General features: G+C 33.4%; 2 protein-coding genes across 9 annotated transcripts in view; both read left to right on the forward strand.

Annotated features, from left to right (window-relative positions):
• Positions 1 to 4,701, forward strand: part of dmd (dystrophin) — a 135,998-nt gene extending 131,297 nt beyond the window's left edge. For 3 of the 7 annotated variants that reach the window (XM_067442048.1, XM_067442047.1, XM_067442049.1), the window contains one exon: positions 1,824 to 4,701. Coding sequence is in view for 4 of the 7 variants with exons in the window: in XM_067442047.1 (XP_067298148.1) it covers positions 1,824 to 1,921 (98 nt within the window). In the remaining 3 variants the exon portion in view is untranslated. The remainder of the gene's footprint in view (positions 1 to 1,823) is intronic. The other 4 variants (XR_010904784.1, XM_067442050.1, XM_067442052.1 and 1 more) reach the window with 4 other exon arrangements.
• A 1,162-nt stretch (positions 4,702 to 5,863) lies between these two features.
• Positions 5,864 to 13,275, forward strand: crfb15 (cytokine receptor family member B15). Of its 2 annotated transcripts, none has more exons than XM_067442811.1 (7): positions 5,864 to 6,126; positions 7,763 to 7,877; positions 9,235 to 9,407; positions 9,805 to 9,956; positions 10,636 to 10,810; positions 11,143 to 11,273; positions 12,669 to 13,275. In XM_067442811.1, exons 1-7 carry the CDS (start codon positions 6,048 to 6,050, stop codon positions 13,053 to 13,055), a joined length of 1,212 nt encoding a protein of 403 aa, XP_067298912.1. In that variant the 5' UTR covers positions 5,864 to 6,047; the 3' UTR covers positions 13,056 to 13,275. The 2 variants fall into 2 exon arrangements, with proteins under 2 accessions (XP_067298912.1, XP_067298913.1); XM_067442812.1 differs by having other exon boundaries at positions 7,768 to 7,877.
• The last annotated feature ends 1,421 nt before the right edge of the window (positions 13,276 to 14,696 follow it).

The following is a 14,696-nucleotide window of genomic DNA, read 5'->3' on the forward strand; positions in this document are numbered from 1 at the left end:
TCTTCCAGTCTTATCCACTTTACACCGATATGTATTGATGTGATGCAAAGCTGAATTCTGAATTTCTGTCTCATTTCTGTTTATTTATATATAAATATATGTTTACATAGTTTACATTCTGTTTTAAAAAACAATATTTTAATAGAGATCACAATTCTCCCATGATCTGTTCAGACAACTAATTAAAATAATGTGACTTGCTCATTTGAATTAGGGGTGTCCCCGACTAAGGATTTACGCATTCGAATCAGAATTTTCAAATCTCTCTATGGTCGACCGATAGTCGAATCATCTGTGTGTGTGTAAACCATAGACTGGAAAAAAAATAAACGGTATAAACGGGTTGGGAAGGGCAGGACACTAGTCAGCAGGAGGCTAAGACTATTTTTATTTTACTTTACACACGGCACACAGCCACCACTTTTAATAAAGTGATCAAAACTATACACTACACATTCATAAATTAACCGTTCTCATAACATTTAAAGGCCGCGAACGAAACACAGAACATCACACAAATATATAAAAGAACATTTTGATAAATAAACCTAAAAAAATAACTGCCTAGAGAGGAAAAGAACACTTTGAGTGTGTTCATATGCACGTTCTTAAGCCGATTGTGCCTAAAGGCGGTCGCACACTGGACTGAAGCTCAGCGCCGTGTCTCGGGTATCTCACACCAGGCAGACGTGAAAATTACGCGCCGTGCGCGAGCTCAATTTTGAATCACTGCACAATGAGTGTATCTTGTAGCACAGGGTGAAATCAGTATACATTCACGATTTGAGGGAAATATACATTTCGGTGTATGTGTGGCGCGGCGCGTCCGGTGCGAAGCTCAGTGCCCTTAAAGGGGCGATCGCTCAGCGCCGCGACACGTCTTTATAACATTAATATTGAGCCAAAATGGTATAATCCTCGTTTCATAACACCCGTGAAAATTCGACCATGAGATCAGTGGTCGAATCCGGTCCTGTATATCGATGCACCGAATCTTCGACTATTAGGGGTCACCCCTAATTTGAATGAGTGTTTTTTTTTTTTTTTTTTATTGGTTTGAATGAATGATTCAATGACTCACTCATAAAGACTCATATTTGTTTCATTACTAGAGAATCAAATCTCACAAATGAATGATTTACTGACATGCATTTTTTAGCAGTTACTTGTTTCCACCTCCTGGCATAACAAAAAAAAAAAAAAAAAAAATCCAGTCCCAAGTTTCTTTCAAAAGGTGATTCACTGAATTTTGGTCATTACCTTAGACATCAGTTTTTATATCCAAACTATAGACTTTTACTTCAGTATTTCTGTGATCATTTGAACATAGAAATAATGATACTGTGTGGTTAGAAAGACTATTTCATATGTACATGTCAACTGGTTCAGAAAGTTCCTCTGTGATTTTGTCAAAGGTTTAATAGACAGGCGAATCGTTGTCATTTAGGAAGAAGATCGAGTGGATGTTTGAAACGACATTGCAATCTTTTAACTATTAATTGTGCAGCTCTAATATATATTGTATTATTATTCTTCATATCCTTACTGACAATGCAAGAATCCCACATTTATATATTTTGCCAATATCTGGCTTTTCTGCAGTCTTTATCAAAATTAACCGCTTTACAAAACACTATTTAAGATATTTATATTTGGTGTAGGCTACGTATGCAGTGATATAAGATTATGCAAATAAATACCCCCAATCTCAACAATCTGAATCTTTTCAGACTGTTCCTCAACATTTAGCAGTTTTACATGGTGTGTTGTTGCATTACATGTTCAGACTCTGACATCAGTTCTGTATTTTCCATTTCCCGCAGGTCCTAATGTGGGAAGTCTTTTCCACATGGTTGATAACATTGGACATGCCATGGAGTCGTTGGTTAATGTAATAACCGAGGAGCAGGATTTAGACTGAAGATGTCTTCTCCTCGTTGCATGCTTTTGTAGTGTCAACAACTGGACAGGATATGTTTACAATGGGAATATCAATAAAAATCTATTTTTCTGAAGGATCGCGGTTCCACATTGTAGATTTGATCTTTAGTAGTTTCAGTAGTTTCTTACGGAGAGTCTAGAATTGTTTATTAATACAAAAAAAATGGTTTTTAAACTTCTATGCAATTGTACAAAAACAGAACGAAAGGTGTGTGATAACATGTAACATTGCGTGCAATGTCTTTGTACAAAGTGGCGCGCATTTTAAAAGTGTTTTATCTAAATGGGTGACTGAGAATATGCAGGGGTGCTTTATCAACTAATTTTGTTTGTAACAAAATAACAAATGCATATTAAAAGGCAAGTCTGTTGTGTGTGTGTGTGTGTGTGTGTGTGTGTGTGTGTGTGTGTGTGTGTGTGTGTGTGTGTGTGTGTGTGTGTGTGTGTGTGTGTGTGTGTGTGTGTGTGTGTGTGTGTGTGTGTGTGTGTGTGTGTGTGTGTTGTGGCATGTGCAAAAAGACATGTCTTTTGTGTGTCTGTATGTTTTTGTTTTTTTCTATATGTAAGCTGGCCCATTCAACTACTGCAGTCATCATGAAAAGAAAACGGCTTAAAGGTGCAGTAAGCGGTTTCTGAGAATCATTGTCGAACACTGTTGATGCTTAAAAAATCAATCCAAACAAACACACTCCTCCCTTCATTGCTCCGCCACCAAAATGCACAAACGCGCAATGAAAGAGTGGATCATAGCAAACATGACATAACACAGTAAACGAGTAAGTGCAATCAAAATCTAATGTTACTCACATACAGGGCAAAAGCAACTTTCAAGCCATGGTGAGTGGACACGCCCCCTAATGCTAATTGGCTACAAGTGTGCTTACTGATTCACTTTTAACAGCTTTTTTCAGAAATCGCTTACTGCACCTTTAAAGGGTTAGTTCACCCAAAAATGAACATTTCCCCATGATTTACTCACCTTCAAATCATCCTAGGTATATATGACGTTCTTCTTTCAGACAAATAAAATCAGTGTTTATATTTTTTATATTAAAAATGTCCAATGGCAGTGACTGTTGCTCCGTTTTTGAATCCCAACAAAGTGCATCTATATCCGTCATAAAACTGCTCCACAAGGCTTTGGCTGGTTAGCGTTTGTGTAAGAAAAAGATCCATATTTAAAACTTTATTAACTATAATAGCTAGTTTCCGACAGTCAGCGGTACGCAAGCGAAAAAGTACAGTTACGGTGAATAGTCACCCTTGACACGTGTATTGACAAACACAGACACACAAAACACCAGTCATGAAGTAAAGAGAAATGGTGGAGGATTTGGATATAGAGAAGAGGGTTTGTTGCCCAGCCCTATCCGCAAGAAGCGCCAAAGCTTGTGATGCTCCTATACATCGTGTCGGGTTACTATTTTAACTTTTGCCTATGGGAAGTTAGTTATTTTAGTCTATAACGTTTTAAATATGGATATTTTTCTAAACACATTGCTTCACTTCAGAAGGCCTTTATTAACCCCCTGGGGCTGTGTGGAGCAGTTATATGATGGATAGATGCACTTTTATGGACTTCAGAAACAAAAGAGGTCACTGCCCTTATAAAGTTTGGAAAAGCCAGGATCATTTTTAATATAACTGTGTGTTCGTCTGAGAAGATTGTCATATAGGATGGCTTGAGGGTGAGTAAGTAATAGGCTAATTTTCATTTTTGGTTTAACTAACCCTTCAAGGTTAAATGCTCTCTACCTCACAGAAATTCCCTTACTCCATGCTCTGTCCATGTTTATTAAAGGAGCAATAACAATTGTGATCATAATATTTATGTTTAAACGACAACTTTCTGGTCACATGGCCAGATTATAGTCCACAGTCTCCTGCTGGAGACATTTTAAATCATCTACCAGAATGATAATGTATCTAGTGCTTGAATCATATATGGTGTTAGTTCTCTGTAAGAAACAAAATATAAGAGAAAAAGACATATTTGATATTTGACATAATTGGGGCATTTAGAAACATAAGACAAAAATCTTAATGATAACTTTTAATAATCATCACCATCTTTCAATACTGGAATGAATCGTAAATGAAAGGTCACGTTTTCATTGTTCTTGTAATCCAATGTCTGACTCTCAGTGTTCATCTGAGGTTATTTATTGTTATTGCCATCTACAAATTCTAGCGAAAATGATAGCATGGTTTACAGAAGTCCACTTGAGATGACACAATACAAAATATTCCACTCTGCATTGTTCTTTAACACATCTGATTTTCTTTCTGTGTGTCTTTTTATTAAACCTCTATGCTTTGTGTGAACAAATATATCAAAATAAATGATCATAATGTATATGTATGCACAATTTATGACCATTACGATTACAAAAGAGTTTTGCACCTGGGAGAAGAGCATGTCCAGAGTACTGCATATTTATTTCTGAGATGTGCGATTTGTTCTGAAATTCTATACTTTATTTGGAATTGCAAAGGGAATATTTTACCAGACTATGAAATGTAATTGTGGTTTTCTTTACTTGCTGCTGCATTAGTTGATAAAAATGGAAACCACCATTTGTCTGTTTCATTATGGATTCATTTTGTCTAGAAGCAAGTATAGATTGCATTATCATCTGAAATACTCAATATATCTGTTGAAAATGTATAGGAGAATTTAGGGGTTAGATATTTAAAGTCAAGATACCGTGGCTTTAACAAGCATGATGGTTCGAATGAAATGTGCAATAAATGGGAAATCGTAAAATAATAAATTACATTTCTAAAATAAATATTTACAATTTTAAAATAAAATTCTAAACAGTTTAATTTTACAATCTCTCTCTCTCTCTCTCTCTCTCTCTCTATATATATATATATATATATATATATATATATATATATATAAATACAAATAAAAAAAAAACAAATGTTTTAAAAATAGAAATCTTTTGTAACAACAATATAAACTACTGGTCAGTAATTTGGGGTCAGTCATTTTTATTTTTTAATAAATCAATTTTATTCAGCAAGGATGTTAATTTTTTTTTTTAAATGATAGTAAAGGAGATTTATTTTATTTGAAAATGTTTTTATTTTGAATAAATGTAGTTCTTTTGAACCTTTTATTCATCAAATATATTTGGCAGCAGAACTGTTTCCAACACTCATAATAAGTCAGAATATTAGAATGATTTCTGAAGGATCATGTGATAGACTGGATGTCATGTGACACTGAAGACTGGAGTAACGATCCTGTAAATTCTGCTTTGCATCACAGAAATAAATGATAATTGAAAGTATAATAAATTGTAAACCAAATATTTTAAATTGCAATAATATATCACAATATTTATAAAAAATAAATTTAAAAAAATCTGTATTTTTGATCAAATAAATGCAGGCTTGATTAGCAGAAGAAACTTCTTTCAAAAACATTACAAATAGTAATGTCCAAACTTTTGCCTGTGCTATATACATACATATATATATATATATATATACACACACACAAACACACACATTTAGCTAAAAAACAAACAAACTATATTCAGTTCACCAATGGAAATGTCAAATAAATGTACATACGCTTCAATGATGCTGATGTTCAATGATGCTTAATGATACAGTAAGTTGCACTGTAGCCTCTAGGGGCAGTGTTGAGACTGTTAATTTCCAAACCACTTGAAGAGTTTTCCTGTTTTTCCCCTGCGAGTTAAGGAATTTACTTTCCAAGAATAAATGTCACAATAGAAATCAAATACTTGTTAAAACGTGACTTTTTATTTGGGGGTTGGGGGGGGGGGGAATAAACATTGTGTGGAGTTTGTCAATGTACATAGGCCTATATATTTCGATTTGTTTCATGTTGACACCGGATAAAATAAAGCAAAAATACATTACACAAATAAATACTGTTTTACCAAACAGCAGAATTGCTCTCTGCATTTTATACATGAATGACGTTAGTCTGTTGCTGAAACACGTCTTGTGTTTTCTTCTTCTTCCCCCAACTCAAATAGGAAGCAGTTGAGTCATATAGTGTGCTCCTGGTTCCTCTTCAGCACATGATAAAAGCCCGCCGATTAGACCTGCAGTGATCAGTGATGTTGTCAGTCATGATTTTAAAGCTCAGCATCTGGGCTCTCATATTCTTCGTGACCAACTATGTTCCCACCTATGCTGGTCAGTATTATTTGCTTCTTTATAATAATTGCTTTTAGGTATAATTTTGAAATTACATATTTATTCCGTTTTTTTTTTTTTTTTTTACTAATTCATGTTTATTCATTTTTGTACTTTTTTTCATTGAAAGCATTGAGACTGACATTTACAAAAATATTATGATAATATAGTTTATTCATATTGTTTAATAATGCTGCATATATTTGCAGTATAGGAATACTTCTAAAATGTACTTTTGGTAACACTTTATTTTAGAAAAGCGTTTAAATGAAATTAATTATTATTATTATTATTTATTTTAATGCTCCCCCAGTTGAGGTGTTACTAACTATAACTTTGCAACGTAACTCTCATTAGAGTATTAGTAGACTGTGCTTAATATCTGCGAACACTTTCTGTTTTTGATGTTCCCCAACAGACATTCCACTGATTATAAGTAACCTAACCTTGCGATTGTCAATGTATTCAATTCTACTCAGCTGAACCCTAACAATCTACTAATAATCTAGTTGACGTATTAAGTTGCTTATACAGTAGTAAAATGTATAAAGTGGACCATCGAAATAAAGTATAATAACCTTTTAAGTTGAAACATTTACCAAAAAAAGTTAGCAATGATTTAATACAAAATATTTTATAGCTCCCAACTAGGGGAAGTACCTGTTAGTGTTTAATGCTGTTTGACATTAAGATTGTGTAAGCATGTTGTTACCACTGTGCTGAAGTAAACACTGCATTTAGACTAAGCACTGACTGCCCTTTAATGCTAATATTTTAATTGTTCATGCTAATATAGTGGTAGATGAAATAGACTAGGCCTGTGGCCTTTTTTATTTTTAAACAAATTACGTTCCTCTTACTATCACTGTCGTTCAACATATTTCATGTGAAGTTCTACGTTTTTCATTTGGAGTTCCCATAACCTTAAATCAGCATATTGATTTATGCTGCTGCATTATTTTTATTTTTATTATTATTATTTAGAGTGTATGAAGAAAGTGTTAAAGGTAAGAGAGTTTTTTTTGTAAGTGTAGTGTGGTTTGTATAAACTACAATTTTCAAGAAAAACATTCATAGCTTGTAAATGGTAAAACAACAGACATGTTCAAAATGATTAAAAGTATTCTACCTCCAGTACCTCAGATTGGTTGTTAAAGGTTAGTGGAAAATGAACATAGCCTGTGGTTGCACTGCTGCAGGACACCTGTGTATCAAAGCTAATTCTGTGTTGCATCATTTGTTTTGTTAAATGCAGTAGGTTTCTAACTGGGTCATGACCCACTGGTGGATAGCAGAGAGGGGAAAAATATGTAGCACGAAGTGTGAGAATGGTGGCCTGTTCATCCAATGTCAGAAATATAAAGATTGCAATTTCTCAGTTTGTTGGTGGGAATAAGTTGTATTTACATAATCAGACATGACGCACTACAATGTAACAATATGAAAAGAGAATGTTTTTGTGGGTGTTGAGTTTGATCATACTCCTCTAGGTGGGTTTTCAGCATGAAAAAGTCATTTTTTCTATCTAATGCAATGACATTTATACTTAAACAAACAAATACTTTATAAATTCAATTATTAATTCTTTATAATAATGTATTACTGACTGTGATGATACTCTCTTTTACTTTATAAGCAAAGCTGGCTGGACCCCAGAATGTGAAAGTGTCCTCCTTTAATATGGGTGCAGTTGTCGAATGGAAATCTCCACACAATCCCATGAGCAACGTGACGTACACGGCAAGATATATGTAAGTAATACGCAAAATAAATCTTAAAGGATTAGTTCACTTTAAAATGAAAATGACCCCATGATTTACACACCCTCAAGCCTTTTTGATGAACACAATGATGAGTTATATTAATAAATACCCTGATGTTTCCAAGCTTTATAATGGCAGTGAACAGGGCTCATGAGATTGAAGCTCAAAAAAGTGCATGCATCCATCCATAAACGTACTCTACAATGCTCCAGTGGGTTAATAAAAGCCTTCTGTAGTGAAGCCATGTGTTTAAAAAAAAATCCATATTTAAAACTTTATAAAGTAAAATATCAATCTACCGCCAGACCGCCTGTATTCAACTTACGAAAAAAAAGCAAATTGCGCAACATATCACTAGGATGTAGCGTAAGCATTTTGAACTGTGAAGAGGCATTAAATGGTAAATGGACTGCATTTATATAGCGCTTTTAACAGACCCTATGGCCATCCAAAGCCATGTAAGGCACCATCCAGCTCGTCGGGAGCAGCTGGGGTTAGGTGTCTGCTCATGGACACCTTGAAACTTGGTCAGGTGGAACCGGGGATCGAACCACCTTTCGGTTTGTAGACAACCTACATGAACCACTGAGCCACTGCCGCCTCACTGAGCCACTGCCGCCCCGCCACATTACACTTTTTGCGTTGTGAACAAAGTTGAATACAGAACCAGTCTGGCAAAAGCTTGATATTTTACTTAATAAAATTTTAAATATGGATATTTTTATTACAAAACTCCATCAAATCACTTCAGAAGGCCTTTATTAAGTATGTTTATGATGGATGGATGAACTTTTTTGAGCTTCAGACTAAATGGACCCGTCACTGGCATTATAAAGGATTTTTCATGAATTTTATTAATATAACTCCAATTGTGTTCATCAGAAAGAAGAATGTCATATACACCTAGGATGATTTGAGGAATGATTTGAGTAAATCATGGGCTAATTGTCATTTTAAATTGAACTAATCCTTAAATATACTCCAACATGAGAAAGAAAAAGGCAAACAAAAAGCCTCCATGCCATTTATAAATTACTCCTGTAACAAGTGTTTGTTTGCTACTATCGTTATATTATAATCTGATACTTCTAAACTTTTGCAGAAGTTGAAAACAATAGGCCTATTCTTTACACGCATGAAAAACATTTTTGCCTAGCATAATTTTGGATTAGATACCTTTATATTATTGTTTTTCTTCTCTTGTTTGGTTTCTCTTTTTTTCTTTTCTTTTTTATCTGGTTCTTTGTTTGTATTTTATTGTATTTTTATCTTATCAGTTTGAAACTGTATAGCACTTTGGTTGATTTGATTAATGTTGTGTTTGTCATCTGCCCTGTCCTTGCAGCCTGAGAAAAGATAATGTTTTCCTCTGTATGAACACCAAAGAGCTGAAATGTGATGCAGGAAAACTACCAGTTCTATATGGGCGCTACACTTTTCAAGTGCGAGCAGAGGATCAGGATCGGGATCTGTACTCTGAGTGGGTTAATACATCCACATTTATGCTTAATGTGCACAGTAAGTGTGAATCTGTGTTTGCAGCTCTTAGTTCACACTATAGGCTCTTTTGTGTTAAAGTTAAGCGATTTCTGAGAGACGCTGTTTAAAGTGGATTGGACAGAGAGCCACACTTGTCTCCAATCAGTAGTTGGGGTGTGACCTCTCATGATTGGGTAGGAGAAAAAATGAGTAAGAGGGAGATTTGAAGAAAGACTGTAGAAAGAGGGATGGCTGAGAGACATTACAAAAGACAAAATGTCTGAGGAATATCACTGGGAAAAGAAGAGTTATTTTCGGGGGGTATTTCAAGTATCAACCGTTTTCAACAATGATTCTCAGAAATCACTTACTGCACCTTTAAGTCAATAGGAGATTCATATATAATCATTATTTCAACTGATTTGCTCCCCTGTAGGTATCATAGGACCCCCCACTGTGCGTCTTGCTGTCAGTAATAATGTTTTGGATGTGCACGTCAAGCCCCCAGTGCTGAAAGTGGGCAACCTTTCAGATATTTTTTCCAAAGTGTCCTATACCATCAGATATTGGGCTGGAGACCTTGAAGAGGTGCTAAATAAACACTCATGTTCTTCTGTATCATTCTGTACATCAGTTTAATTTTTCAGAAGCATAAATCATTAGACATATTTGTTATACACTTAAATAATTGAACTAAAACTGAAGCATAACTTGAAATAAGCAACTGAAATAAAGTAAAATGTATATATAAGGTACTAAAAACTTATCTAAATTTTTTTATGTTGAACAACAAAAACTGAAATAATTATTAAAGCTTTAACTAAAATTAAAATTAAAATATAGAAAATACATTTACTTAATTTATAGATTTAAATTAACTATTGAATTAACTAATTCAAAATAGAAATTACAATCTAAAATGCTACAAAAAACACTGTACAAAAACTATAATTTTTGTTATTGACAAAATTAATTACAAGTGAATGTTTCTGTTGGATTGATAAATAGACTATTTTTAATTATGTATTTACTTTACTGTATTATGAGCAGCTCTACTGAAAATAAAGAATCATTACATATAATGAAAGGCAAAGTGTGTGTTCAAACTCTCAAATATATTAACATATAGACCTTGTTGTCAAGTGGGAATATTTGATCTAATTTTAAACATAATTTAAAAGATCTGGTGTGGAGCCTCACATACAAGTAAACAAATATGTAATTAATATTTTCAAAATAACCATAAGATGATCTTTGTGTCTGATAGGCAGTAGAGAAGACGGTCAACACTGAAGAGCACATTAAAGCCAATGGAGATGTTAAACTGAGTGTTAAAGTACCACATTCATGGAGCAGATTTTGTGCTCAGGCAAAGGTGCTTCCTGAAGGCTACACAAATTTGAAACAGTTCAGTGATGCTGTATGTGTGACCAGCGTACCTGGTAAGTGTCTCCATCTACACCTGTCACCCACTCAAGATATGCAATGCGTATAAACGTATAAAGTGTGTGATAGTGCAGGATATTAGTTGGCAGTTGATTATGAAGTGTAACAGACAATATGCTACCATAGAACTCTGTGAGTGTGCAAAATAAAGTAGAATACAGATTCATCTTTTCCAGGCAGCCCTGCAAGATAGCGACAAGGCGATAATTATATAATTATTGGATGCATTCATTCAAAACTGCAGATAGATACAGATCTTATTCATGGCTTATGTTAAACTAAGAACCATAATGACATTGATGATGATGATGATTGTCTGTGTATATAGAGACACCAGTGCTCACCAGCTGTTTGATAGCTGCTGCCATCCTTCTTCCTCTGGGAATCGTGGCCGTCTTGTTCATCTATAAATTGTACAAATACCTGTATCCTAAAACCAACCTGCCAGAACATCTCAAGGTATGTCTCGTGATTCCACTACACATCATACAACTTTACCTTAATTGATCATAACAATTTGCTTAAATAATAGATGATTGTAGTATATTATTATAGTATGGATTCAAATTTTATATTAGCTTTCATTGTTATATTTTCAGTGTTAAGTGCTTTTGTTTATTATTGTGTTTTTTTAAACAGTTCTGTTTAGCTTTTATCATTCTTATTTCAGTTTTAATCATTTTAGTACTTCACTTAGTCTCACTTTATGTTTGATGTCTCTAACTGCTATGTACTAAAAAAAAGTAACATGTTTGCTGCTATTGAGGTGAGATACTGGTAAATTTAGGGTCAGGTTTGGCTGGTTTGGTTAGGTTAAGGGTGGGTTACGAGGTAAGGGAAGTGTCAATGGTGTAATTATGTAATAATATGTAACTACATGCAGATATTTTTTAAATAAAGGTATGATGTAAAACATGTATGTACACAATAAGTGAATTGTATGAATAATTTAAAGGTACGCTATACATTTTGTAACAATGTAACTGCATGCATTTTGCAGAAGAACATTTGTGTTTTGGTTCTGCATGACTGTGCACATGAATATGACCTTTCACAATAGACCATTCTTTACAATGAGCTCTGTTAGATTTATCTGTTCAATAAAATACCAGTTACTCACATGTTGAGTAAAAACACCATCTCTGTGTCGCCTTTACATTTCAAACCCCTCAGTTCTCGTTATCTCCGAAAAGCCAAGCCAATGTTGATTGTCGTTTTATTACGAGCTCTGTCGAGTTCTCCTTTTGCCAGACTTCGTTCTGTTCGCAGTGTTTTTCTAACTTTTTATTCAGATTATTTACGAATATGACAAGACATGCACAGACGAGTGACATATAGGCATGTTTAAAATATAAACACTTATTATAGGCTTACCATAGTGAATCAGGGTAAGACAAAAACATTTTGGAAGAAGGATTGATAATGTATGACAAAATAGTGTTCATTTTGAATAAAATAAATTTGATAGCACTTTATTTTACAGTGTCCTTGTTACACGTTATATGTAATTACTGTAATAATAACTATAGGCTAAATTATGCATAATTATGCAACTGACCCTAAAACAAACCCCAATCTTACCCTATAGCAAGTACATGTGTTTTAATTATTATTACACAGTACTTAAATGCATAATTACACTGTAACAAACAGACACATTAAAATAAAGTGTGACCTGTGTACCTATAAATGTTAGTACATGGTAGTTAAAGGCACTTCACATAAAGTGGGACCCTTCAGTTTAAACATGATTCAGTTGTTTTATTTCAGCTTTACTGAAATGTTTTTATATATAGTTTTAGTCAACGATAACAACACTGTTTAAAACATATTCTTAACACCGGTTCTTTCTAGAATCTATTCGTACCATCATTTTGGAATGCAGAGGCAACCCAACATTATCCACAGCAGAAGGAACAGCATGATAAAATCAGTGCCATATCTGAGGACCATCTTTATCAAGCGCTCAGTGAGAAGAGCAACATCTCAGTGGACAAGGACTCTAGGTTGTCTTTTGATCTCGGCCCAATACAAGAGATGGAAGAGGATTACAAACTGCTCACACACATGACACCTGCACCATCATTTTACCCTAACCATCTCTACCCATTATGCTCGAATAACACACTGTTGACTCATTTAAAGCAACCTCACTTTGGAGGCTCTATAAGCACTCAGTCTTGTTACTACAATGTAGCAGTCCCAAGCTCTGAGCTGAAACGCACTGAATGTGTTTGCTGAACTCACCAATAAGCTGAAATGTTATTGAAAAAAATTCTATTTTTAAAAAATCATTATGCAGTGGTGCAATGTTTGTGTGTTGAATGTATATAATTTCTTGCATAAAATGCTATTTACCCATGCTAATAATAGACTGTACTTTATTGAGAAACTTTTATTGTCAATGTATGCCTGTATTATTATTAATATTATTGTGAAATGTATAGCAATAAATGAAATGGAGCTGTATTTCTCTTCCTTAAATCACACTTCTCTGGTTGATCATTTGATTACGTTAGCACTGAGATTTACACGTGTATGTTATGTAACAGTTAAATTATATTTGTAATAATTTTACTAAATATAATTTAGGTCTATAATTTTTTTTTCTGGTTTCATAAAAATAAGTAAATATTTTTGGGCAACTTCAAAAGTATTTGTTTTATATATATATATATATATATATATATATATATATATATATATATATATATATATATATATATATATATATATATATATATATACCCCAACTATGAGGACTTTCGCTTCTGAGAACCCTTGGAAATGTGAATAGGGTCCATATATGTATTCCCTAATTCATATATATATATATATATATATATATATATATATATATATATATATATATATATATATATATATATATATATACCATATATATACCATATATATATACCATATATATACCATATATGGAATAGGGAATATATATATGGACCCTATTCCATATATATATTCCCTAATCCATATATATATATATATATATATATATATATATATATATATATACCATAGATACCATGTATACCATATATATATATATATATATATATATATATGGAATAGGGAATATATATATGGACCCTATTCACATTTCCAAGGGTTCTCAGAAGCGAAAGTCCTCATAGTTGGGTAAACTTCTAATCTGAGACAACAGCAAAAAAAATAATATTTGTATTTCCATTTGCTCCAATAGAACAAAAAATAAATCAAAATCTGTGATAGAGTTTCTGCGACATTCCAAAAGAGTGAAAAATATGGAGATTGATTACCCTTTGTTGGCCGTAAAATAGACAGATGTCAAAGCCATTCACAGTGGCGTTAATTCGTGTTTGTGTTATTTACTGACAAGGTAGTACAACAATACAGTTGTGTGTGTGTGTGTGTGTGTGTGTGTGTGTGTGTGTGTGTGTGTGTGTGTGTGTGTGTGTGTGTGTGTGTGTGTGTGTGTGTGTGTGTGTGTATTAATGTGCTTGTGCAAATTTCAGAATTGGCCTACATCCAATTCATTCATTGGAATTTGTATTGAATTGACTCCGCCCCACAGGAAATTGAATTGGAATGACAGGAAGTATAATTAAATTCATGACAATTCAAAGAAATTCCACACAGTCACACAACAGAAAGAATGTGTTGAATCTCACATACATTCAGTGTTAGGAAGGTTACTTTGGAAATGTAATTGCTTACTGTTATGTTACCCATTATAAATGTTATTTAGATTACTTTATTTGGATTACTTTATCAATGCAAAGCAATTCACTTTTAATATGATTAGTAGCTAATTAAAGTACACATTTTACCTCAGTAATGTAACAATAACATTAATGTTTTAATTTAATAACACAATTTCATTAC

The sequence above is a fragment of the Pseudorasbora parva genome, chromosome 4, assembly GCF_024679245.1.
Source record: "Pseudorasbora parva isolate DD20220531a chromosome 4, ASM2467924v1, whole genome shotgun sequence".
Taxonomy (NCBI): domain Eukaryota; kingdom Metazoa; phylum Chordata; class Actinopteri; order Cypriniformes; family Gobionidae; genus Pseudorasbora; species Pseudorasbora parva.